The 27,916-nt window shown below is 41.6% G+C and overlaps 1 protein-coding gene across 2 annotated transcripts; it reads right to left on the bottom strand.

Annotated features, from left to right (window-relative positions):
* Positions 1–895: 895 nt before the first annotated feature.
* Positions 896–26,694, bottom strand: LOC109901103 (mucin-5AC). Of its 2 annotated transcripts, none has more exons than XM_031837718.1 (15): positions 26,486–26,694; positions 26,045–26,130; positions 13,231–13,595; positions 12,563–12,624; positions 12,203–12,363; positions 9,944–10,287; positions 9,276–9,337; positions 8,916–9,076; positions 6,484–6,995; positions 5,821–5,882; positions 5,461–5,621; positions 2,395–2,855; positions 2,192–2,253; positions 1,891–2,045; positions 896–1,533 (listed from the first exon to the last, which is right to left on the bottom strand). In XM_031837718.1, the coding sequence occupies exons 2-15, from the start codon at positions 26,094–26,096 to the stop codon at positions 1,433–1,435; spliced, it is 2,721 nt and encodes a 906-aa protein (XP_031693578.1). In that variant the 5' UTR covers positions 26,097–26,130; positions 26,486–26,694; the 3' UTR covers positions 896–1,432. The 2 variants fall into 2 exon arrangements, with proteins under 2 accessions (XP_031693578.1, XP_031693579.1); XM_031837719.1 differs by having other exon boundaries at positions 13,231–13,592; positions 26,486–26,617.
* Between the last annotated feature and the right edge of the window lie 1,222 nt (positions 26,695–27,916).

Genomic DNA, 27,916 nt, shown 5'->3' with positions numbered 1-27,916 from the left:
AAAACAAAGTAAGTTTTTGAAAAGTTGTGCTATGTTTACATGCTATGCTACTGCAAGTCATATGGTGGGCAGGTTGCAATATGCGAAAAAATACTGGGATAAAAACAAGAATGATACATTTGGTATGTAACTTATTCATATTTAAGAATAAATTATTTATGAAGCAAAACAAATGTATTGACCTGTCTATTGTTGTTTATGCTTTAGGTCACATTATCTGACTTTTTATTTTATATTAGTATTTATGAATACATTATTAATAGGCATATACAGTATATGATCATTTGTGTTCACCCAGGCCTTCTTGAAGACTTTTCAGAATTCAGAATTAAATTGACAAATCATCCATCCTTGGTATGGCTAAAATTTGGAGAAAAAAAATCACTTAATAAATTACTTCGGAATTATATCATTTTCATTCTTTCATTACTTAATGTCAGGAAAATATACACAGTTCGTTTTTCACATGGAACGGATGCCATAATCACAGTGCCTTTTTTTTACTTCTGTAATTGTCACGCCCTGACCTTAGAGAGCCTTTTTATTCTCCATTTTGGTTAGTTCAGGGTGTGACTAGGGTGGGTACTCTAGTTTTTCTTTTCTATGTTGGCCTGGTATGGTTCCCAAATGTTGTCTCTGATTGGGGATCATATTTAGGCAGCCTTTTCCCACCTGTTGTTTGTGGGATCTTGTTTTTGGTACTGTGCTGTTTAGCCCTACTAGACGTTACGTTTCGTATTTGTTGTGTTTTTTCGGTGTTCATTTAATAAATAAAAATGTACGCCTACCATGCTGCACCTTGGTCCGATCCTTCCATCGACAAACATAACAGTAATAACGAGTAGATTTCTAGATTTCTCTTGGACCAGTTAAAAAAAAAACCTGACAAGTGAAAGTTCTTCCAAAGTTTCCTTTTTTATTTTTATCAAATCAACAGTAAACACAAGGGATAATTGTATTAACGCAGACATATTCTCACAATAATGGGTGATTTTGATGGTTGGGATTATCTTCAGGTCGGGTTTCATTGTTTGCCCTGCCTTCATTAACTCCATATTGAAATTCAATCCACTAAAAAGGTTCACTCTATGAATACACTCAATTTATTATCAAACGTGCTCTACATCATATTTTACTATGGGCTATAACCAAACAAATGAAATCTGCTTACGCATCCATTCCTGTACAATAGGTTTAACATTACGTTAAAGAGCATCTAGGATTAAACAAACATAATTTCATTTGAATGATAGAGCTCTTTTCTCTTTGATGTGGTGACTTCACATACAACAGCTGATGGCTGGATCCTAATATGCATATGCTATAGAGAAATTTCACTGGAAAAAGAGGGCTATGTGATAAAAAAATAAAAATAAAAGAGTTACATGTGTAGTCAGTTGCAGGGTTGCAAATTAGTTGGTTTGTCCCGGTCTTAAAGTCTGTGCATTGCAGCAGACAGCAGCAGGAAAACCAGGGTCATTCCAAAAGAGGAAAACACACTGTTTACCACTGGAGACATGGATGAGCTTAGAACTGTGGACATAAAAATTGGATTCCCGTTAAAACACTTGAAACACATGTACAATTTATAATCATCATCACTATCTGAACAAGAGTTGCCAGGGTGAGTTTAAGTCAAAAGTGACGGTAAAGAACACTAGACACTAGTCCTTTCTGCCGTAATTGGTGTAAATGGTAACGTTTATTTATGTTCAACTGTGTCCCTGTCTGACTTGTTATGTGTTGCCCTGAATAGAGTGACATTGTGCCACCTTATGTCAAGTGCATGGTATAGTGAAATGACGCAGAATGAAGATGGGCAGCTATGATTGTGGAGAAATGTTGAGCATGACATGTCAGAAATATCAGTAGGTGATGTGTTGAACTGACCGCTGACAACGATGGAGCTGGCATTGACACGGATATCTATATTCCCGTTGTTGACTGCATTCACCAGAACATCTTTCACCGAATTAGCAGTGGGTGCAGTCCCGTTACCAGTAAGTCCAAACTCCATTCTGCAGCCTGTGATGATGGAACCACGTCTGTGAATGCAAAACAAGGAACAGAGCTAAGGTTAAAAAAAGTGGTACAGTCCCTTAAAAGTGGCTGAAGTAAATTGGAAAAAGGACAATTTGTACATCTATTAGAAGAACACCCAGATCATTATTGAACTCAGACTGCCACTCACCTGAAACTCAACACAACAAGCTGAATGAAACTTCTAAAGACTTTGCGATAGACTGGCTCAATCTGAAAAGTAAACAGAGATGGTATGAAGACTTCAGGATCAAGACAGAAATCACAGACCTTAGAAGGTTCATAGCTGGGAAATTTGAAATCAACTAACATTACAAACTCTATTTGCTGCTTCATTGCAAAAAATTACCTTACCGCGTTTTTTATAGTAGTAGCCCGATCCCGGAAAGCTTGTGAGGTGTTGTTTGAGAGAGTTTCGGTAAAGGTCTCATCTGAACTGAACTCCAGAAGCAAAACATTTGGGGCTGCGGTGGTCGTCGGGGCAACGGCAGCTGTGGTTGTTTGTAGGGCACTTGTGGTTGTTGTTGGTGCACTTGTGGTTGTTGTTGGTGCACGTGTGGTTGTTGTTGGTGCACTTGTAGTTGTTGTTGGTGCACTTGTGGTTGTTGTTGGTGCACTTGTGGTTGTTGTTGGTGCACGTGTGGTTGTTGTTGGTGCACTTGTGGTTGTTGTTGGTGCACTTGTGGTTGTTGTTGGTGCACGTGTGGTTGTTGTTGGTGCACTTGTGGTTGGTGCACTTGTGGTTGTTGTTGGTGCACTTGTGGTTGTTAAGGGGGCAGCTGTGGTTGTTGTGGGAGCTTCTGTCATTGAATTAGCTAGGTTTGAAAAACAAATCAATACATTCATATAATGAATCAACATCTGTATTTAATTTGAATGTATACCATTTCTAACATCTTGTGCATAATCTTTTTCTCTGTAGATACAAATTCCTTGCGGATTACCACACACAGTTTTGCAGCACAGTAGTGCATATTTGTGTGTGTTGATGTGCCGTAGTCAGGGCTGTGCACAGGCCTTTCAGGGGCAGACGTCCCAAATGTAATTTGTTTTTGTTTTTGCAACGTCACACTCACTCATCATAGGCATTTAGGACGTCTCCTAATGCGGATGGCTAAATTATCCTAATGTCTAAAATATCCTAATGACTATATTGTATTTTTTTAGTGAGTATTTGTATTGTGGCTGTGTAATAGTCCTTAGCTGCCTGGGTGCAAATTCGTTTTTGGCTGACATTTACATGGATGTTACATTATTGTAATATTGATGTTGATTAATGTGCATTGTCCCCTGTAAATAAACAAATACAATTAATGTTGCTGTGATCATTATAAAAATTCAGAAAACAAAACATATTTTAAATAGGTTTAAAGATTAACTTCTTGTTAAACCAACCACAGTGTCATATTTATAAAATGCTTTTCGGGGAAAGCATACCTAGCCCAGAACATACCTAGCCCAGAACAGTAACCAGCCAAGCAGATACGTTACAAAACTCAGAAATAGAGATACAATTAATCCCTTACCTTTGATGATCTTCATATGGTGTTAATCAGAATACATTCATTTACTCAATAAATTTTCCTTTTGTTCGATGAAGTCTCTTTATATCCAAAAAACTCAGTTTTGTCAGAGCCGTTTTCTTCAGTAATCCACAGGCTCAAACTCAGTCAAAACAATCAGACAAAAAAATCCAAACTGTAGCCGCAAAGTTCATAGAAACATGTCAAACAATGTTTATATTCAACCATCAGGTTGTTTTTTAGCCTAAATGATCTATAATATTTCAACCGGACAATAACATCACCAATATAAAAGGTAAACAAGAAATGTACATGCGCCTGAAAAAACTCTGCGTCGCGTTAGGGTCCTCTCGTTCAGACTGGTCTTACCCCTCATTTATGAGAATACAAGCCTGAAACTATTTCTAAAGACTGTTGACATCTAGTGTAAGGCATAGAAACTGCAAATGGAGTCCTAAGTCAATGGATACTGTAATGGCATTGAATAGAAAACTACAAAACCAAATAAATTCATTAAAAATCCTACAATGTGACTTTCTGGATTTTTTTTCTCATTTTGTCTGTCATAGTTGAAGTTTACCTATGTTGAAAATTACAGGCCTCTCTCATCTTTTTAAGTGGGAAAACTTGCACATTTGGTGGCTGACTAACTACTTTTTTGCCCCACTGTATATGCATATCATATCTTCTGGGCCCCAGTAGCAGGCCGTTAAATGTGGGCATGCTTTTCATCCAAAATTCAGAATGCTGCTCCCTACCCTAGAGAGGTTAAAGGGAAAAAAGGATTCTGCCAGTCCGTGGTGAGTAATTGCAGTTATTTATAGTCATAAGAGATGGGAGCAGCAACATTATGAACAAAATAAATAAAATAAATAAGTTATTAAAGTTATTAAACAAAGCAAAGAAACAAAAAAAAAACACAACTGGTTAGGAATACGTAAGTCAGCCTTGTTCTCCGGCATCATCTTGATTTGAATGCACTACGGTTCTTTGAGGGCTCAACACTAAGATAAGGACCATGGGACTGAACACCTCCCTCTGCAACTGGATCAAGGACTTCCTGACGGGCCGTCCCCAGGTGGTAGGGTAGGTAACAACACATTCGCCAATCTGTCCCTCAACACGGGGGCCCCTCAGGGGTGCGTGCTCAGTCCCCTCCTGTACTCACTGTTAACTCATGACAGCACAGCAAGGCAAGACTACAACACCATCATTAAGTTTGCTGATAACACAACAGTGGTAGGCCTGATCAGCGACAATGATAAGGCAGTCTACAGGGAGGAGGTCAGAGACCAGAGATCCTGGCGGGTTGCATCACTGCCTGGTATTGCAACTGCTCGGCCTCCATCTGCAAGGCACTACAGAGGATAGCGCGTATGGCCTAGTACATCACTGGGGCAAATCTTCCTACCATCCAGGACTTCTATACCAGAAGGTGTCAAAGGAAGACCCTAAATATTGTCAACGACTCCAGCCACCCTAGTCATAGACTGTTCTCTCTGCAACCACACGGCAAGCGGTACCGGAGCACCAAGTCTAGGTCCAAGAGGCTCCTAAATAGGTTCTACCAAGCCATAAGACTCCTGAACAGCTAATCAAATGGCTACCCAGACTATTAGCATTGACCCCACACCTGGACAATAGCTGCTATTTTCTGTTATTATCTAAAACTCTACATAAATGTACATATTACCTAAATTACCTCAACACCGGTGCCCCTGCACATTGTCTCTGTACTGGATTTGAATTTGATATACCACGGATAAGGGCAGTGTCAAGGCACTCCACGATGCGTCGTGCTTAAGAACAGCCTTTAGCCGTGGTATACTAGCCATATACCACACCCTCTCGTGCCTTATTGCTTAAATGTATAATGTTGAAGTGTGCAAGAACTGACCAGTAATATTGAAATTGGCTGAGATGTTGATACTCAAACTTCCATTGGTGATCGCAGCCTTCAGAATAGTAGCCACGGCATCAGCAAAAGGTGTGGTCGCATTAGCAGTTGTGTTAGCAGCAGCAAACTCCAGCTTGGTGTCTGTGATGATGGAACCATTCCTGGGGTGACAAAACAAGGCATAGACCGAATATTTTATTTTTTATAATTAGTTTGGTGGTTGTTGATAGCAGTAAACTCTTGTACTAGCTATTTAAAACTGTTTAATGGTAATATTGATTTAGAAATAAATTACACTACGTATACAAAAGGTTTATAAATGTTACTGACTTTGTATACTGAGTGTTACAGCTTACTGACCTGAAACCCTCCACAATCAGTCTTATGAAGTTTGGGAATTGTGCCTTAAACAGAGGCTCAAGCTGAAAAACAAAAATGATAAAGAGTGATTCAGTGACATGTGGCAGACAGTAAATACTGATATGAATATGAAAATATTGTTCAATTTGCTCAAAACAAATCCCAGAGCAACATTTCTCCATTATCCATAATAGCTAGCATTGACTAAACTGCATTCCTCTATTTAATGGGCAACTCATCCGCCTGGTAGAGGATATTTTTCAAGAAATTCTAAAAATATAAAACAATATTTCAATAATTTCATTATTCTAAAATGCTGTTTTAGAGGTCAACAACATTTTACAGTCTTGTGATTTCCCATGTTATGCACAATTGGTACTGTTATCTGTGATAAATGATATTCTGTTTTAGCAAACTTTCACTTCCTGGTATGAATGTTTGAATGTGTGTTTAAAAAATACAGGAGTCCTATAATGAAATCCACATGAATCATTTCACTAAAAGTAATTTGTTGAGATTATCAAAATATGCCAAACAAAATTGAAATTTAATTTGAAATTGGTTGTCAAAGCAAGCTCAATGGCCCAGATGAGCTGCCTTTAATTTAAATCATTACTGTGGATACCTGGTACTTTCCTATTGCATGGTAAACGAGGATCTTACTGCGTTTCTTGTCTTCGTTTCCAGACTCTTGAACAAAGGTGAAGAGGTATTTGTCAGAGCAGGACTGAAAACATCATCTGATCTGAATACCAGATTCAAAACAAATGTGGGCGAGGGTGTTGTAGTTGGAGCGGCTGTGGTTGTTGTGGGGGCAGCTGTGGTTGCAGTGTTGGCAGCTGTGGCTGTTGTGGGGACAGCTGTGGTTGTAGTGTTGGCAGCTGTGGTTGTAGTGTTGGCAGCTGTGGTTGTAGTGTTGGCAGCTGTGGTTGTGGTTTTGGCAGCTGTGGTTGTAGTGTTGGCAGCTGTGGTTGTGGTTTTGGCAGCTGTGGTTGTAGTGTTGGCAGCTGTGGTTGTAGTGTTGGCAGCTGTGGTTGTAGTGTTGGCAGCTGTGGTTGTAGTGTTGGCAGCTGCCGTTGTTGTGGGGACAGCTGTGGTTGTTGTGGGGACAGATGTGGTTGTCGTTGTTGCATCTCGAGTTGTGGTGGGAGATGCTGCGGATGGAGTCGGTTTTACTGAAAAACAGTGAATGCATTTATATAATGAATCAACATCTGTATTACATTTTCGTGTACACCATCTCGTGCATAATATTTTCGCAGTAGAACACTAATTTCTTGCTGATTACAACACACATTGTTGCTGGATAGTGTTGCAATCTTGTGGTGCTTTCGGGAAAGTATTCAGACCCCTTGACTTTTTCCCGATTTTGTTACATTTCAGCCTTATTCTAAAATGGATTACATAGTTTCCCCCCCACCATCAATCTACACACAATACCCCAAAATGAAGAAGAGAAAACATGTTCTTAAAAATGTTAGCAAATGTATAAAAAAAAATGAAACATCACATTTACAGAGGTATTCAGACCCTTACGCAGTACTTTGTTGAAGCACCTCAGGCAGAAACTACAGCCTCGCTTCTTCTTGGATATGATGCAACAAGCTTGGAACACCTGTATTTGGGGAGTTTCTCCCATTCTTCTCTGCAGATCCTCTAATGCTCTGTAAGGTTAGATGGGGAACTTCGCTCTACAGCTATTTTCAGGTCTCCCAGAGATGTTCGATCGATCGGGTTCAAGACCGGGCTCTGGCTGGGCCACTCAAGGACATACAGAGACTTGTCCCGAAGCCACTCCTGCATTGTCTTGGCTTTGTGCTAAGGGTCGTTGTCCTGTTGGAGGGTGAACCTTCGTCCCAGTGTGAGGTCCCGAGTGCTCTGCAAAAGGTTTTCATCAAGGATCTCTCTCTAGTTTGCAGCGTTCAACTTTCTGTCGATCTTGACTAGTCTTCCAGTCCCTGTCGCTGAAAAACATCCCCAAAGCATGATGCTGCCACCACCTTGCTTCACCTAAGGGATGGTGTCAGGTTTCCTCCCGACTTGACGCTTGGCATTCAGGCTCCAATGCCATCATTCAGTTTGCTGATGATACAACAGTGGTAGGCCTGATCACCGACAATGATGAGACAGCCTATAGGGAGGAGGTCAGAGACCTGACCGTGCTGTGCAATGACACAACCTCTCCCTCAACCTGATCAAGACAAAGGACATGATTATGGACGACAGGAATAGGAGGACCGAGCCCGCCACCATTCTCATCAACGGGGCTGTAGTGTAAGCAGGTATAGAGCTTCAAGTTCCTTGGTGTCCACATCACCAACAAACTAACATGGTCCAAGAACACCAAGACAGTCGTGCAGAGGGCACGACAAAACCTATTCCCCCTCAGGAGACTGACAAGATTTGGTATGGGTCCTCAGATCCTCAAAAGGTTTAACAGCTGCACCATTGAGAGCATCCTGACGGGTTGCATCACTGCCTGGTATGGCAACGGCTCTGCCTCCATCCGCAAGGCACTACAGAGGATAGTGCGTATGGCCCAGTACATCACTGTGGCCAAGCTTCCTGCCATCCAGGACCTCTATACCAGGCGGTATCAAAGGAATACCCTAAAAATTGTCAAAGACTCCAGCCACCCTAGTCATAGACGGTTCTCTTTGCTACCGCATGGCAAGCAGTATGGAGCGCCAAGTCTAGATCCAAGAGGCTCCTAAATAGCTTCTACCCCCAAGCCATAAGACTCCTGAACAGCAAATCTAATGGCTACCCAGACTGCTAGCATTGCTCCCACCCCTGGAACAATGCTGCTATTCTCTGTTATTATCTATAAATCTACCTACATTTACATATTACCTCAACAACGGTGCCCTTGCACATTGACCCAGTCCCGGCGCCTTACAGCATTTCACTGTATGGCGCATGTGACAAATGCAATTTGATTTGATTTTGTTATACCACAGATAAGGGCAGTGTCAAGGCACTCCATGATGCGTCGTGCTTAAGAACAGCCCTTAGCCGTGGTATACTAGCCATATACCATACCCCCTCGTGCCTTATTGCTTAAATGTATAATGTTGAAGTGTGCAAGAACTGACCAGTAATCTTGAAATTGGCTGAGATGTTGATACTCAAATTTCCATTGGTGATCGCAGCGTTCAGAGTAGTAGCCAAGGCATCAGCAAAAGATGTGGTCGCATTAGCAGTTGTGTTAGCGGCAGCAAACTCCAGCTGGGTGTCTGTGATGATGGAACCATTCCTGGGGTGACAAAACAAGGCATAGACCGAATATTTAATTTTTTATCATTCGTTTGGTGGTTGTTGATAGCACTAAACTGTTGTACTAGCTATTTAAAACTGTTTAATGGTAATACTGATTTAGAAATAAATTACACTGGGTATACAAAAGGTTTATAAATGTTACTGACTTTGTATATTGAGTGTTACAGCTTACTGACCTGAAACCCACCACAATCAGTCTTATGAAGTTTGGGAATTGTGCCTTAAACAGAGGCTCAAGCTGAAAAACAAAAATTATAAAGAGTGATTCAGTGACATGTGGCAGACTGTAAATACTGATATGAATATGAAAATATTGTTCTATTTGCTCAAAACAAATCCCAGAGCAACATTTCTCCATTATCCATAATAGCTAGCATTGACTAAACAGCATTCCTCTAATTAATGGGCAACTCATCTGACTGGTAGAGGATATTTTTCAAGAAATTCTAAAAATATAAAACAATATTTCAATAACTTCATTATTCTAAAATGCTGTTTTAGAGGTCAACAACATTTTACAGTCTTGTGATTTCCCATGTTATGCACAATTGGTACTGTTATCTGTGATAAATGATATTCTGTTTAGCAAACTTTCACTTCCTGGTATGAATGTTTGAATGTGTGTTTAAAAAATACAGGGGTCCTATAATGAAATCCACATGATCATTTCACTAAAAGTAATTTGTTGAGATTATCAAAATGGGCCAAACAAAATTCCTATTTTTTATTTAATTTGAAATTGGTTGTCAAAGCAAGCTCAATGACCCAGATGAGCTGCCTTTAATTTAAATCATTACTGTGGATGCCTGGTACTTTCCTATTGCATGGTAAATGAGGATCTTACCGCGTTAATTGTCTTCGTTACAAGACTCTGGAACAAAGGTGAAGAGGTATTTGTCAGAGCAGGACTGAAAACCTCATCTGATCTGAATATCAGGTCAAAAACAACTGGGGGCGAGGGCGTTGTAGTTGGAGCGGCTGTGGTTGTTGTGGTGGCAGCTGTTGTTGTAGTTGTTGCAGCTGTGGCTGTTTTGGGGACAGCTGTGGTTGTAGTGTTGGCAGCTGTGGTTGTAGTGTTGGCAGCTGTGGTTGTGGTTTTGACAGCTGTGGTTGTTGTGGGGACAGCTGTGGTTGTTGTCGTTTCATTTCCAGTTGTGGTTGGAGATGCTGCGGATGGAGTCGGTTTTGCTGAAAAACAGTGAATGCATTTATATAATGAATCCACATCTGTATTACATTTTCGTGTACACCATCTCGTGCATAATATTTTCTCAGTGGAACACTAATTTCTTGCTGATTACAACACACATTGTTGCAGCATAGTGTTGCAATCTTGTGGTGCTTTCGGAAAGTATTCAGACCCCTTGACTTTTTCCCGATTTTGTTACATTTCAGCCTTATTCTAAAATGGATTACATAGTTTTCCCCCCACCATCAATCTACACACAATACCCCATAATGAAGAAGTAAAAACATGTTCTTAAAAATGTTAGCAAATGTATTAAAAATTAAAAAATTGAAATATCACATTTACAGAAGTATTCAGACCCTTACTCAGTACTTTGTTGAAGTACCTCAGGCAGAAACTACAGCCTCGCTTCTTCTTGGATATGACGCTACAAGCTTGGAACACCGGTATTTGGGGAGTTTCTCCCATTCTTCTCTGCAGATCCTCTAAAGCCCTGTCAGGTTAGATGGGGAACTTCGCTCTACAGCTATTTTCAGGTTTCCCAGAGATGTTTAATCGGGTTCAAGACCGGGCTCTGGCTGGGCCACTCAAGGACATACAGAGGCTTGTCCCGAAGCCACTCCTGCATTGTCTTGGCTTTGTGCTAAGGGTCGTTGTCCTGTTGGAGGGTGAACCTTCGTCCCAGTGTGAGGTCCTGAGTGCTCTGGAGAAGGTTTTCAACAAGGATCTCTCTCTAGTTTGCAGCGTTCAACTTTCTGTCGATCCTGACTAGTCTTCCTGTCGCTGAAAATCATCTCCACCGCATGATGCTGCCACCACCTTGCTTCACCTAAGGGATGGTGCCAGATTTCCTCCCGACGTGACGCTTGGCATTCAGGCTCCAACGCCATCATTCAGTTTGCTGATGATACAACAGTGGTAGGCCTGATCACCGACAACGTTGAGACAGCCTATAGGGAGGAGGTCAGAGACCTGACCGTGTTGTGCAATGACACAACCTCTCCCTCAACCTGATCAAGACAAAGGACATGATTATGGACGACAGGAATAGGAGGACCGAGGCCGCCACCATTCTCATCAACGGGGCTGTAGTGTAAGCTGGTATAGAGCTTCAAGTTCCTTGGTGTCCACATCAGCAACAAACTAACATGGTCCAAGAACACCAAGACAGTCATGAAGAGGGCACGACAAAACCTATTCCCCTTCAGCAGACTGACAAGATTTGGTATGGGTCCTCAGATCCTCAAAAGGTTTAACAGCTGCACCATTGAGAGCATCCTGGCAGGTTGCATCACTGCCTGGTATGGCAACGGCTCTGCCTCCATCCGCAAGGCATTACAGAGGATAGTGCGTACAGCCCAGGACATCACTGGGGCCAAGCTTCCTGCCATCCAGGACCTCTATACCAGGCGATATCAAAGGAATACCCTAAAAATTGTCAAAAACTCCAGTCACCCTAGTCATAGACGGTTCTCTTTGCTACCGCATGGCAAGCAGTATGGAGTGCCAAGTCTAGATCCAAGAGGCTCCTAAATAGCTTCTACCCCCAAGCCATAAGACTACGGAACAGCAAATCTAATGGCTACCCAGACTGCTACCATTGCCCCCACCCCTGGAACAATGCCTCTATTCTCTGTTATTATCTATAACTCTACCTACATTTACATATTACCTCAACAACGGTGCCCCTGCAAATTGACTCCGTACCGGCGCCTTACAGCATTTCACTGTATGGCGCATGTGACAAATACAATTTGATTTGATTTTGATATACCACAGATAAGGGCAGTGTCAAGGCACTCCACGAAGCGTCGTGCTTAAGAACAGTCCTTAGCCGTGGTATACTAGCCATATACCACACCCCCTCGTGCCTTATTGCTTAAATGTATAATGTTGAAGTGTGCAAGAACTGACCAGTAATCTTGAAATTGGCTGAGATGTTGATACTCAAATTTCCATTGGTGATCGCAGAATTCAGAGTAGTAGCCACGGCATCAGCAAAAGGTGTGGTCGCATTAGCAGTTGTGTTAGCGGCAGCAAACTCCAGCTGGGTGTCTGTGATGATGGAACCATTCCTGGGGTGACAAAACAAGGCATAGACCGAATATTTTATTTTTTATAATTAGTTTGGTGGTTGTTGATAGCAGTAAACTGTTGTACTAGCTATTTAAAACTGTTTAATGGTAATATTGATTTAGAAATAAATTACACTGGGTATACAAAAGGGTTATAAATGTTACTGACTTTGTATACTGAGTGTTACAGCTTACTGACCTGAAACCCACCACAATCAGTCTTATGAAGTTTGGGAATTGTGCCTTAAACAGAGGCTCAAGCTGAAAAACAAAAATGATAAAGAGTGATTCAGTGACATGTGGCAGACAGTAAATACTGATATGAATATGAAAATATTGTTCTATTTGCTCAAAACAAATCCCAGAGCAACATTTCTCCATTATCTATAATAGCTAGCATTGACTAAACAGCATTCCTCTAATTAATGGGCAACTCATCTGACTGGTAGAGGATATTTTTCAAGAAATTCTAAAAATATAAAACAATATTTCAATAACTTCACTATTCTAAAATGCTGTTTTAGAGGTCAACAACAGTTTACAGTCTTGTGATTTCCCATCTTATGCACAATTGGTACTGCTATCTGTGATAAATTATATTCTGTTTAGCAAACTTTCACTTCCTGGTATGAATGTTTGAATGTGTGTTTAAAAAATACAGGGGTCCTATAATGAAATTCACATGATCATTTCACTAAAAGTAATTTGTTGAGATTATCAAAATGTGCCAAACAAAATTCCTATTTTTTATTTAATTTGAAATGGGTTGTCAAAGCAAGCTCAATGGCCCAGATGAGCTGCCTTTAATTTAAATCATTACTGTGGATGCCTGGTACTTTCCTATTGCATGGTAAATGAGGATCTTACCGCGTTAATTGTCTTCGTTACAAGACTCTGGAACAAAGGTGAAGAGGTATTTGTCAGAGCAGGACTGAAAACCTCATCTGATCTGAATACCAGGTCAAAAACAACTGGGGGCGAGGGCGTTGTAGTTGGAGCGGCTGTGGTTGTTGTGGGGGCAGCTGTTGTTGTAGTTGTTGCAGCTGTGGTGATATTGTTGGCATATGTGGATGTAGTGTTCGCAGCTATGGCTGTTGTGGGGACAGCTGTGGTTGTAGTGTTGGCAGATGTGGTGATATTGTTGGCAGCTGTGATTGTAGTGTTGGCAGCTGTGGCTGTTGTTGTTGCATTTCCAGTTGTTGTGGGAGCTGCTGAGGATGCAGTAGGTTCTACTGAAAAACAGTGAATGCATTTATATAATGAACCAATATTTGTATTACATTTTCGTGTAATAATCTCGTGCATAATATTTTTTCAGTAGAAAACTAATTTCTTGCTGATTAAAACACACATTGTTGCAGCATATTGTTGCAGTCTTATGGTGCTTTCGGAAAGTATTCAGACCCCTTGACTTTTTCCAGATTTTGTTACATTGCAGCCTTTGTCTAAAATGGATTACATAGTTTTCCCCACACGATTTATCTACACACAATAACCCATAATGACAAAGTAAATGTATTTGTATGCAAATGTATTAAACATTTAAAAATTAAATATCACATTTACAGAAGTATTCAGACCTTTACTCAGTACTTTATTGAAGCACCTCAGGCAGAAAATACAGCCTCGCGTCTTCTTGGATATGACGCTACAAGCTTGGAACACCTGTATTTGGGGAGTTTCTCCCATTCTTCTCTGCAGATCCTCTAAAGCCCTGTCGCTCTACAGCTATTTTCAGGTTTCCCAGAGATATTCGATCGGGTTCAAGACCGGGCTCTGGCTGGGCCACTCAAGAACATACAGAGACTTGTCCCGAAGCCACTCCAAGTCGTTTTCCTGTTGGCGGGTGAACCTTCATCCCAGTGTGAGGTCCTGAGTGCTCTGGAGAAGGTTTTCATCAAGGATCTCTCTCTAGTTTGCGGTGTTCAACTTTCTGTCGATCCTGATTAGTCTTCCAGTCCCTGCAACTGAAAAATATCCCCACAGCATGATGCTGCCACCACCTTGCTTCACCTAAGGGATGGTGCCAGGTTTCCTCCCGACGTGACACTTGGCATTCAGGCTCCAATACCATCATTCAGTTTGCTGATGATACAACAGTGGTAGGCCTGATCTCCGACAACGATGAGACAGCCTATAGGGAGGTGGTCAGAGACCTGACCGTGTTGTGCAATGACACAACCTCTCCCTCAACCTGATCAAGACAAAGGAGATGATTATGGACGACAGGAATAGGAGGACCGAGCCCTCCCCCATTCTCATTGACGGGGCTGTAGTGTAGCAGGTTGAGAGCTTCAAGTTCCTTGGTGTCCACATCAGCAACAAACTAACATGGTCCAAGCACACCAAGACAGTCGTGAAGAGGGCGCAACAAAACCTATTCCCCCTCAGGAGACTGACAAGATTTGGTATGGGTCCTCAGATCCTCAAAAGTTTTAACAGCTGCACCATTGAGAGCATCCTGACGGGTTGCATCACTGCCTGGTATGGCAACTGCTCGGCCTCCATCCGCAAGACACTACAGAGGATAGTGCGTACGACCCAGTACATCACTGGGGCCATGCTTCCTGCTATCCAGGACCCATATACTAGGCAATGTCAGAGGAAAGACCAAAAAAATTTCAAAGACTCCAGTACTTCATAGACTGTTCTCTCTGCTACCGCATGGCAAGCAGTCTAGGACCAATTGGCTCCTTAACAGCTTCTACCCCCAATCCATAAGACTGCTGAACAATTAATCAAATGGCCACCCGGACTATTTATATGGACACTGATTTAATGTTGTCATAATTTACATCAACGGGGAAATTGACCCTGTCAGTACGTAACTCACTCGTAGCAGGCCTACCAATGTTCAGAGAAGGACAATCTCACTCATTAGCGCTGCAGGGTCTCTGGTCATCAGCTTGGTTTTCTGGGAGAGGAGGATGAGGAGATGGAGAACCAGGGCTCTCACTAGATGAACTGTGACTATTCTCGTGGCGAGGAAGAGGAGCAAGGCCACTGCCATTGCTGTCATTGCTGGCAGTGAGGTATCTGTTGGGATTGGGGGGCTGCTATCGAGAGCTGCTGCAGAAGTACTAGCTTCTTCCACATGCAATGGTGTTGCGTCAGTCGACGCTGACTGGTCTGAATAATCTTCGATAGTTTGGTACGAGCTTAATCAGATACTACTTTTTCTTGGCATTTTTGTGCACCACTTGGTCTTGCCTTTTATCCATCTCACTCTCCGTATCCGAGTCCGACCTGCTGATCCAATTTACAAAAAAAAAAAATTGATAGCCAATTAAGTGAGGAGGCCGGGGCTGAGCAAGAGGCCAATTAGATGCATGGCAATGATAGGCCTATTGTCTCTGACGCACCTACTACCCATGTAGATTATTGAAAAACACAACTTCCTACATATAAAATAAAAAAGGTGTATTAATTACTTTTTGTAGGGTTACCGTCAAAATTATTTACAGCAGAACGGCAGAGTTATGTCTTAAGTGTAAAACTAATAATTACTCAATATCCCTGCTGGGGATGCTATGAAGTCCAAAAATTACGGGCGGAGCTAGAAAGTTGTCTATCAGAAGTATTACATTGTAAACTTACTTTTAATCTGTTTGTCTACATATTTCAAGACATGGCATATGGTTATATAGTGAGATACCCAATGGGCTGGACGATTCTCTTCTCATCACTCATTTTGTCACGTTCTGACCTTAGTTCTTTTGTTATGTCTTTGTTTTAGTATGGTCAGGGCGTGAGTTGGGTGGGCGGTCTATGTTCTTTTTCTATGATTTGGTATTTCTGTGTTTGGCCTGGTAGGGTTCTCAATCAGAGGCAGCTGTGTATCGTTGTCCCTGATTGAGAACCATACTTAGGCAGCCTGTTTTCACCCTTGAGTTGTAGGTGATTGTTTTCTGTTGAGTATTTGTATTCTCACCAGACAGAACTGTTTCTGGTTTCGTTCGTTCACTTTGTTGTTTTTGTTCAGTGTACATTTACTTTATTAAAACGATGGACACTTACCACGTTGCACATTGGTCCTCACCTTACACATTTCAAGTAAACGTTAGACTACAAACTTGGAAATCAATCAATCCGCCATCATTAACACAATGTAAACTCAAATGACTAGTATTAAAATATTGAAAAAGCATGGTTGACAGAGGAAAAACAAATCTGTGCAATTTAAGGCCATGTGGCAAACAACAATGCAGGCACTAGGGATGGGGGTGTGAGCATGCACGTCTGGGCTGATGAAATGTAGTCATTGTTTGTGTGCTTATGTAAGTTGTTTTTCGTATGTATACATTTGTGTCTTGAGCGAAAAAACCTGTATAAAACAAAAAAATATTTATTTATATAAGAAAATAGACATAGATGACGGGTGCAGGGGATGCGGGAGTGTCCGGTCTGCTAGTGGTTAGGGCTAGGGCTGTGAGTGACATCTGCAGAATGGTTGAGACTAGAAAGACAATTCACATTTGGGATCATTCAGCAGAAGCTCTCGATGAACGCAAGATTACAGCTGACCATGTGAAATTAACTCTTTACAGCAAGAACAAGGCCTTTCTTCCATAGAAAAGCATTACCTACATCCCTTACATATCCATGACGCCCCGTGGACTCGATTGAGCTAGCTAACTGTCTTTTCACAAAATCCATTCTGACTGTATAGGGATTGCCTGTGTTAAGGTTCAGCTTCTGTGGAAATAGGTGGTGACTTAATTCATTCTCGACATGGTTCGTCATTCTCTCCCTGAGGTTACACAAAAACACTGTCTTCCATCGTCTGTAGAACAGTCAATTCTTAACGTAAAGACAAAAATTCAGCTTCCTGTGATTATAGGAAGTGAGTTAATTGGGGGTCATAGGAACAGTTTTGAGGGGTTAAAAAGGTTGAACCTTCCCAAATTACCAGCATATGACAATTTAAGTCAATCAGCCCGAAATCATTTACAGTGGGGCAAAAAATAACACAATAAACAAACTGCCTTGTTAGAATTAATTCTGAAGAGAATATCAACTGGAAACTTGAAACTGCCTGTCTGTCGGGGTATTTGGAATTTTATTAGGATCCCCTTTAGCTGTTGCAAAAGTAGCAGCTACTCTTCCTGGGGTCGACACAAAACATGACACATAATAAAGAATGACATAATGCAGAACATCATTAGACAAGAACAGCTCAAGGACAGAACTACGTTAAAAAAAATGAAGGCACACGTAGCCTACATATCAATGCATACACACAAACTATCTAGGACAAATAAGGGAGAGGCGTTGTGCCCGCGAGGTGTTGCTTTATCTGTTTTTTGAAACCAGATTTGATGTATATTTGAGCAATATGAGATGGAAGGAAGTTCCATGCACGTTTCCTTGAATTTGTTCTGGATTTGGGGACTGTGAAAAGAACCCTGGTGGCATGTCTGGTGGTGGGTTAAGTGTGTGTGTGTCAGAGCTGTGTGTAAGTTGACTTTTGCAACCACTCCACAAATTTCTTGTTACCAACTAACATTTTGGCAAGTCGGTTAGGACATCTACTTTGTGCATGACACAAGTAATTTTTCCAACAATTGTTTACAGACAGATTATTTCACTTATAAATTCAAAGTATCACAATTCCAGTGGGTGAGAAGTTTACATGCACAAAGTTGACTGTGCCCTTTACAGCTTGGAAAATACTAGACAATTATTTCATGGCTTTAGAAGCTTCTTATAGGCTAATTGACATCATTTGTGTCAATTGGAGGTGTACCTGTGGATGTATTTCAAGGCCTACCTTCAAACTCAGTGCCTCTTTGCTTGACATCATGGGAAAATCAAAAGAAATCAGCCAAGACCCCACAATTCTGGTTCATCCTTGGAAGCAATTTCCAAACGCCTGAAGGTACCATGTTCATCTGTACAAACAATAGTATGCAAGTATAAACACTATGGGACCACGCAGCCATCATACCGCTCAGGAAGGAGATACGTTCTGTCTCCTAGAGATGAACGCACACTGTTGTGAAAAGTGAAAATCAATCCATCAATCCATGAACAACAGCAACAACTTGTGAACATGCTGGAGGAAACAAGTGCAAATGTATCTATATCCACAGTAAAACGAGTCCTATATCGACATAGCCTGAAAGGCCACTCAGCAAGGAAGATGCAACTGCTCCAAAACCGCTATAAAAAAGACAGACTATGGTATGCAACTGCACATGGGGAAATGTGCTCTGGTCTGATGAAACAAAAATAGCACTGTTTGGCCATAATGACCATTGTTATGTTTGGAGGAAAAAGGGGGAGGCTTGCAAGCCGAAGAACACCATCCCAAACATGAAGCACAGGGGTGGCAGCATCCTGTTGTGGGGTTGCTTTGCTGCAGGAGGGACTGGTGCACTTCACAAAATAGATGGCATCATGAGGCCGGAAAATTATGTGGATATATTGAAGCAATACCTCAAGACATTAGTCAGGAAGTTAAAGCTTGGTCGCAAATGGGTCTTCCAAATGGACAATGACCCCAAGCATACTTCCAATGTTGTGGCAAAACGGCTTAACGACAACAAAGTCAATATACAGTCGTGGCCAAAAGCTTTGAGAATGACACAATATTAATTTTCACAAAGTCTGCTGCCTCAGTTTGTGTAATGGCAATTTGCATATACTCCAGAATGTTATGAAGAGTGATCAGATGAATTGCAATTCATTGCAAAGTCCCTCTTTGCCATGCAAATGAACTGAATCCCCCAAAAACATTTCCACTGATTTCAGCCCTGCCACAAAAGGACCAGCTGACATCATGTCAGTGATTCTCTCGTTAACACAGGTGTGAGTGTTGACGAGGACAAGGCTGGAGATCAGTCTGTCATGCTGATTGAGTTCAAATAACAGAATGGCAGCTTTAAAAGGAGGGTGGTGCTTGGAAACATTGTTCTTCCTCTGTCAACCATGGTTACCTGCAAGGAAACAGGTGCCGTCATCATTGCTTTGAACAAAAAGGGCTTCACATGCAAGGATTTTGCTGCCAGTAAGATTGCACCTAAATCAACCAATTATCAGATCATCAAGAACTTCAAGGAGAGCGGTTCAATTGTTGTGAAGAAGGCTTCAGGGTGCCTAAGAAAGTCCAGCAAGCGCCAAGACCATCTCCTAAAGTTGATTCAGCTGCGGGATCGGGGCTGAGAGCTTGCTCAGGAATAGCAGCATGCAGGTGTGAGTGCATCTGCATGCACAGTGAGGCAAAGACTTTTGGAGTATAGCCTGTTATCAAGAAGGGCAGCAAAGAAGCCACTTCTCTCCAGGAAAAACATCAGGGACAGACTGATATTCTGCAAAAGGTACAGGGATTGGACTGCTGAGGACTGGGGTAAAGTCATTTTCTCTGATGAATCCCCTTTCCGATTGTTTGGGGCATCCGGAAAAAAGCTTGTCCGGAGAAGACAAGGTGAGCGCTACCATCAGTCCTGTGTCATGCCAATAGTAAAGCATCCTGAGACCATTCATGTGTGGGGTTGCTTCACAGCCAAGGGAGTGGGCTCACTCACAATTTTGCCTAAGAACAGCCATGAATAAAGAATGGTATCAACACATCCTCCGAGAGCAACTTCTACCAACCATCCAGGAACAGTTTGGTGACGAACAATGCCTTATCCAACATGATGGAGCACCTTGCCATAAGGCAAAAGTGATAAGTAAGTGGCTTGGGGAAAAAAACATTGATATGTTGGGTCCATGGCCAGGAAACTCACCAGACCTTAACCCCATTGAGAACTTGTGGTCAATCCTCAAAATGCGGGTGGACAAACAAAAACCCATAAATTCTGACAAACTCCAAGCATTGATTATGCAAGAATGGGCTGCCATCAGTCAGGAAGTGGCCCAGAGGTTAATTAACAGCATGCCTGGGTGGATTGCAGAGGTCTTGAAAAAGAAGGGTCAACACAGCAAATATTGACTATTTTTATCAACATTATGTAATTGTCAATAAAAGTCTTTGACACTTATGAAATGCTTGTAATTATACTTCAGTATTCCATAGTAACATCTGACAAAAATATCTAAAGACACTGAAGCAGCAAACTTTGTGAAAATTAATATTTGTGTCATTCTCAAAACTTTTGGCCACGACTGTATTGGAGTGGCCATCACAAAGCCCTGACCTCAATCCTATAGAAAATGTGTGTGCAGAACCTAAAAAGCGTGTGCGAGCAAGGAGGCCTACATACCTGACTCAGTTTCACCAGCTCTGTCAGGAGGAATGGGCCAAAATTCACCCAACGTATTGTGGGAAGCTAGTGGAAGGCTACCCGAAACGTTTAACGCAAGTTAAACAATTTAAAGTCAATTGAGTGTTCTGTTCTGACCCATTGGGAATGTGATGAAATAAATAAAAGCTGAAATAAATCATTCTCTCTACTAGTATTCTGACATTTCACATTCTTAAAATGAAGTGGTAAACCTAACTGACCAATTGTTTTTATTAGGATCAAATGTAAGGAATTGTGAAAAACTGAGTTTAAATGTATTTGGCTAAGGTGTATGTAAACTTCTGACTTCAACTGTCTTATGTTTTGACCAAGACAGTTTACATTCTATGATAATGTCAAGTAATGTAATTTAGTCTCCTCAACTTTGTACCAAATACAATGCTCTTAGTTTTAGAGATGTTCAGGACCCGTTTATTACTGACCACCCATTCCAAAACAGACTACAACTAGGGTAGGGGGCACTATTTTCACCTCCGGATGAAAAGTGTGCCCAAAGTAAACTGCCTGCTACTCAGGCCCAGAAGCTAGGATATGCCTAATTAGTAGATTTGGATAGAAAACACAAAATAATGTCTGTGAGTATAACAGAACTGAAATGGTAGGCAAAAACCTGATAATAATTTTTTATGTTTGTAGTTTTACATTGACTGCCTATACAGATTCCATTGACTTAGGACTCAAATTGCACTTGATATGGCTTCCACTAGATGCCAACAGACTTTAGAAATTGTTTCAGGCTTGTATTCTGAAAATTGAGGGACTAAGACCACTCTGAATGAGTGGACACCGCACTGTCCCAGAGGTTTTTCATGCGTGCGACCGAGAGCGCACCTTTCTTTTATATTGACAAATCTTTTGTCCGGTTGAAATATTATTGATTATTATGACTAAAAACAACCCGAGGATTGATTATATTATGTTTCTACGAACTTTACTGATACTTTTCGGATTTTTCATCTGCCTGTTGTGACTGCCTTTGAGCCTGTGGAATACTGAACAAAACGTTCGAACAAAATGGAGGTTTTTGGATATAAAGAGGGACTTTATCGAACAAAACAAACATTTATTGAGTAAATGGGAGTATTGTGAGTGCAACCATGTGAAGATCATCAAAGGTAAGTGATTAATTGTATCGCTATTTCTGACTTGTGTAACTCCTCTACTTGTGATGTCCTTGTGATATGGTAATTCTTGTTCTTTGTTGATATGAACCTGCAACCAGTCAAAATCTATTGAGCAGTCGGTACTGTTAATAAATGGAAAGCACAATGTTCAGGGCCATACAATTTGTCCATTGTACAGTATACAGCCTACAATGCACTGTACTACAGTATCCATTCTCAGACTTTCTCCTTCCCACCTCCAACAACCTGTGTGCTCTCTGAAATTGATTATATTGGTTGTGTCGCATTATTTGAAACAGGTTAAATCAATTTTGAGTGGTTGTGTTCAATCAATGACATACAGTGGGGCAAAAAAGTATTTAGTCAGCCACCAATTGTGCAAGTTCTCCCACTTAAAAATACGAGAGAGGCCTGTAATTTGTATCATAAGTCAAACGTTTTCTGTAAGTCTTCACAAGGTTTTCACACACTGTTGCTGGTATTTTGGCCCATTCCTCCATGCAGATCTCCTCTAGAGCAGTGATATTTTGGGAATGTTGCTGGGCACACGGACTTTCAACTCCCTCCAAAGTTTTTCTATGGGGTTGAGATCTGGAGACTGGCTAGGCTACTCGAGGACATTGAAATGCTTCTTACGAAGCCACTCCTTCGTTGCCCGGGCAGTGTGTTTGGGATCATTGTCATTCTGAAAGACCCTCCCACGTTTCATCTTCAATGCCCTTGCTGATGGAAGGAGGTTTTCACTCAAAATCTCACGATACATGGCCCCATTCATTCTTTCCTTTACACGGATCAGTCGTCCTGGTCCCTTTGCATATAAACAGCCCCAAAGCATGATGTTTCCACCCCCATGCTTCAAAGTAGGTATGGTGTTCTTTGGATGCAACTCAGCATTCTTTGTCCTCCAAACACGACGAGTTGAGTTTTTACCAAAAGGTTCTATTTTGGTTTCATCTGACCATATGACATTCTCCCAATCTTCTTCTGGATCATCCAAATGCTCTCTAGCCAACTTCAGACATGCCTGGACATGTACTGGCTTAAGCAGGGGGACACGTCTGGCACTGCAGGATTTGAGTCCCTGGCGGCGTAGTGTGTTACTGATGGTAGGCTTTGTTACTTTGGTCTCAGCTCTCTGCAGGTCATTCACTAGGTCCCCCCGTGTGGTTCTGGGATTTTTGCTCACCGTTCTTGTGATCATTTTGACCCCACGGGGTGAGATCTTGCGTGCAGCCCCAGATCGAGGGAGATTATCAGTGATCTTGTATGTCTTCCAATTCCTAATAATTGCTCCCCCAGTTGATTTCTTCAAACCAAGCTGCTTACCTTTTGCAGATTCAGTCTTCCCAGCCTAGTGCAGGTCTACAATTTTGTTTCTGGTTTCCTTTGACAGCTCTTTGGTCTTGGCCATTGTGGAGTTTGGATTGTGACTGTTTGAGGTTGTGGACAGGTGTATTTTATACTGATAACAAGTTCAAACAGGTGCCATTAATACAGGTAATGAGTGGAGGACAGAGGAGCCTCTTACAGAAGAAGTTACAGGTCTTTGAGAGCCAGAAATCTTGCTTGTTTGTAGGTGACCAAATACTTATTTTCCACCATCATTTGCAAATAAATTCATAAAAAATCCTACAATGTGATTTTCTGGATATTTTTTTCTCATTTTGTCTGTCATAGTTGAAGTGTACCTATGATGAAAATTACAGACCTCTCATCTTTTTAAGTGGAAGAACTTGCACAATTGGTGGCTGACTAAATACTTTTTTACCCCACTGTATGTTCTCTATTTGTATTTGATTGTGGCCATTTGTGTTTACCAGTATGGATGACATGTGCATTAGAGTGCAGAATGTGTTTTGAGAATGAGAATGTGTTTAGAGTATTGCTGAAAAGTCTAAGTGAGAACTGCAAATTGTGTTTTACCATGTGAAATGGTTTAAGGTATTGACAACAGACTGCATAATTAGCTCAATGAGTCCAGACAACTGAGAACTTAGTTCAGCCAATGGGTTTTAGTGTTTTAGCAATTGAGAAAAACTGTAATGTCAGTGGCAGGTCACTGGTAAAAATAGAAAAGAGTAGAGGCTGCCCTGCGGTACACCACATTTTACATGTTTGACATTAGAGAATATTCCATTGAATAAAACCCTTTGAGTTATATTAGATAGATAGCTCTGAATCCACAATATGGCAGAGGTTGAAAGAATCTCTGAGAGAGAGAGAGAGAGAGAGAGAGAGAGAGAGAGAGAGAGAGAGAGAGAGAGAGAGAGAGAGAGAGAGAGAGAGAGAGAGAGAGAGAGAGATAATGAGAGAGAGAGAGAGAGATAATGAGAGAGAGATAATGAGAGAGGGAGGAATAGATAATAGAGAGAGAACGAGAACAGCTATAACAACAAAAAGACATGTCTGTCTGTGAGTCTGTCTCTGTCTGTCTGTGAGTGAATATGTCTGCCTGCCTATCAGTCTGTCAGTCTGTCTGTCCTGGGAGGGGAGTGAGAGAGCATAGAGAGTGAGAGAGAGAGAGAGAGAGAGAGAGAGAGAGAGAGAGAGAGAGAGAGAGAGAGAGAGAGAGAGAGAGAAAGGACAAAGAGGGTGAAGGGGATGAAAGAAGGGGGAGGGAGAGAGAAGAGAAGGAGGGGGGATAACTATGAGGTAGAGAGTTAGAGAGATGGAGATAGAGAGAGGGAGAGGAGGGATTAGAGAAGAGAGTGTGAGAGAGAGAACTGAGAGAACAGAGAGAGAACAGATATAACAACCGACAGACATGTCTGCCTGTCTATCTGCTTGATATATGTCTGTCTGTCTTGTTTGTTTACACTTTGCAATATTATTACTAACTTTTTTGCTTTGAATACAATGTATTGACTTATGCAGCATACCACATGTCACACCCTGATCTATTTCACCTGTCTTGTGCTTGTCTCCACCCCCCAGCAGGTGTCTCCCATTTTCCCCCATTATCCCCACATTTTCTGGTGGTCTGTTGCCAGTTCGTCTTGTCTTGTCAAGTCTTACCAGCGTGCTTTCCTGTTTTCCAGTATCTCTAGTTTCTCTTTTCTAGTCCTCCCAGTTTTGACCATTCTGCCTGCCCTGACCCTGAGCCTGCCTGCCGTCCTGTACCTGTCGGAATCTGACCTAGTTACGAATGACGAATCTCTGCCTGTCCTCAACCTGCCCTTTGCCTGCCCCGTGTTATAATATATTATCTGAGAGCTGAACCATCCGCCTCCTGTGTCTGCATCTGGGTCATATCCTGAGTTGTGATAGTATGAACTGGCAATGACTGACCCAGCAGACTCAGACCAGCTCCACAACGCTGTCTCCGTCCAAGGAGTTGCCATTGGTGGACACGAGGAAGTACTTCAAGATCTTATGGAAAGAACGCAGACCTTGGTGGAATGCCACGACCACGCTTTCATCACATTGCTGGAGCAATTCCATAGGTTATCTACTAAGCAGCAAGCCACAACTGTAAGTTGTTCCCCAAGAACACAGTGGCCTACATCATTCTTAAATGGAAGAAGTTTGGAACCACCAAGACTCTCCCTAGAGATGGCTGCCCAGCCTAACAGTAATCCGGGGAGAAGGGCCTTGGTCAGGGAGGTGACCAAGAACCCAATGTTAGCTCTGAGAGAGCTCCAGAGTTCCTCTGTGGAGATGGGAGAACCTTCCAGAAGGACAAACATCTCTGCAGCACTCCACCTTTCAGGCCTTTATAGTACAGTGGCCAGACGGAAGCCACTAATCAGGAAAAGGTACATAACAGCCCACTTGGAGTATGCCACAAGGCACCTTAAAGACTCTCAGAACATGAGAAGCAAGATTATCTAGTCTGTTAAAACCAAGACTGAACTCTATGGCCTGAATGCCAAGCTTCACGTCTGGAGGAAACCTGGCACCATCCCTACGGTGAATTATGGTGGTGGCAGCATCTTGTTGTGGGGATGTTTTTCATTGGCAGGGACTGGGAGGTTAATCAGGATTGAGGGAAAGAAGAACGGAGCAAAGTACATAGAGATAGAGTTGAAAACCTACTCTAGAGCTCTCAGGACCTCAGAGTGGGGCGATAGTTCACCTTCCAACAGGACTGTGATATTTCAGTTTTTATTTTGAACAAAATCGCAAAAAATATACAGTAATTCACCAGTAACAACTATTTAATTGACATTGACAGGGATTGGCAATATTGATGACACAGTAACTTTCAACACCATCAACTTGTTTTGACATCATTGCCGTCACACAGGAGACAGAGGAGATGCATTACATGGCTCCTCAAGAGAGGAGTAAATAACAGGAGAAACTTACCAGGAACAACTGCATAGAAGCAGAGAACTGCTGTCAAAATCTTCCAATACATGTCACCTTTTAATGCTACCGCTACCTGGAAACACCTACAAATGAGTAGAGAACAAATTGAAGAGTTGGAAGCAAATGATCAAATAAAATATTATAGGACCAGACAATTAAAGGGACGATTTGTGGAATTTGATCAATGAAATAACCAGCCAATATTGTATTTTAAATGTAGTTTAAAAAAAATGTGTTATCGATGTTGGCTAATTTAACAATCTAGGTGATTTGAAAGTGTAAAATCAATCAACACATGCATCGGCAGTCAGAAGTGTTCATATGCTTGACTGCCTATAGTCAAACCAAAGAGCAGACCAACTCTCATGCATTCAGGTGTGTGAGAAGAGACTATTAATGTTCAATCAAAGAACAGATATCATGACATCCATCACTCACCTTTAGAAATATAACTATGTTTACCACGAAGAGGAGTCCTGTTACTTTCTTTCCACAATAGAATGATAATGAATTGACTGATTTCCAGATGTAGAAATATCTGCCTCGCAGCCAAATGACAACTACCTTGGGAGTGTAGATGTGGGAGCATTTAAGGAGAGGAAGTCATTGGGTTATGACATAAGCACTCCCATCACTTCATCATTCCTAAAACCTGAATGGCCAAACAACATTTTTATGCAGAGTTTCTCAACAAACTGGCAAAACAACGCGGAAACCCTGGTGAATTACAAAAAAGGAAATGTCATTTGATTAATTAAAGGTCTAGACATCTGTGTGACATCAGACACCAGAAAGAGTAGCTGATTATCAGAAGCATTCCCTAACACATTTCTCCGCTCAACGTTTTGGTAAAACATTTAGAGATGGGGCTGGAGAAATGTAAGTAGTCTGAAATTCATAAACAGAGCAGGATCCCATCCATGAAATCGACATTTGTGTTTTAACCATGTTCTGAGGCTATACGTTGTTTGTTAACATTTACTTTGTTTACAAACATTGGAGTAAAACAAGATTACATTTTGTGTTCTGATTGAGTACGACAGTGGAAGTACGCTCATGAGGCATTTATATGTCATGTTCTTCAAGAATCAATGGGGATACAGTGCATTCGGAAAGTATTCAAACCCTTAGACTTTTTCCACATGTTCTTATGTCACAGCCTAATTCTAAAATTAATTACATTTGAAAAAATGAAATATCACATTTACATAATTATTCAGACCCTTTACTCAGTACTTTGTTTGGCGGAGATTACAACCTTGAGACATCTTGGGTATGACGCTACAAGCCTGGCACACCTGTATTTGGGGAGGTCCCATATCCCATTCTTCTCTGCAGACCATCTCAAGATCTGTCAGGTTGGTTGGGGAGTGTCACTGCACAGCTATTCTCAGGTCTCTCCAGAGATGTTCGATCAGGTTCAAGTCTGGGCTCTGGCTGAGCCACTCAAGGACAATCAGAGACTTGTCCCAAAGCCACTCCTGCATTGTCTTGGCTGTGTGCTTAAACTTGTTGTCCTTTTCGAATATGAACCTTCACCCCAGTGTGAGGTCCTGAGTGCTCTTGAGCAGGTTCTCATCAAGAATCTCTCTGTACTTTGCTAAGTTAATCTTTCCCTCAGTCCTGACTAGTCTCCCAGTCCCTGCCCCTGAAAAACATCCCCACAGCATGATGCTGCCACCACCATGCGTCACCGTAGGGATGGTGCCAGGTTTCCTCCAGACGTGACGCTTGGTATTCAGGCCAGAGAGTTCAATCTTGGATACATCAGATCAGAGAACTTTGTTTCTCATGGTCTGAGATTCCTTTAAGTGCCTTTTTGCAAACTCCAAGCTGGATGTCATGTGCTTTTTAATGAGGAGAAGCTAG

Source organism: Oncorhynchus kisutch, linkage group LG12 (assembly GCF_002021735.2).
Source record: "Oncorhynchus kisutch isolate 150728-3 linkage group LG12, Okis_V2, whole genome shotgun sequence".
NCBI lineage: Eukaryota > Metazoa > Chordata > Actinopteri > Salmoniformes > Salmonidae > Oncorhynchus > Oncorhynchus kisutch.
This window is presented reverse-complemented; position numbering and strand designations above follow the sequence as displayed.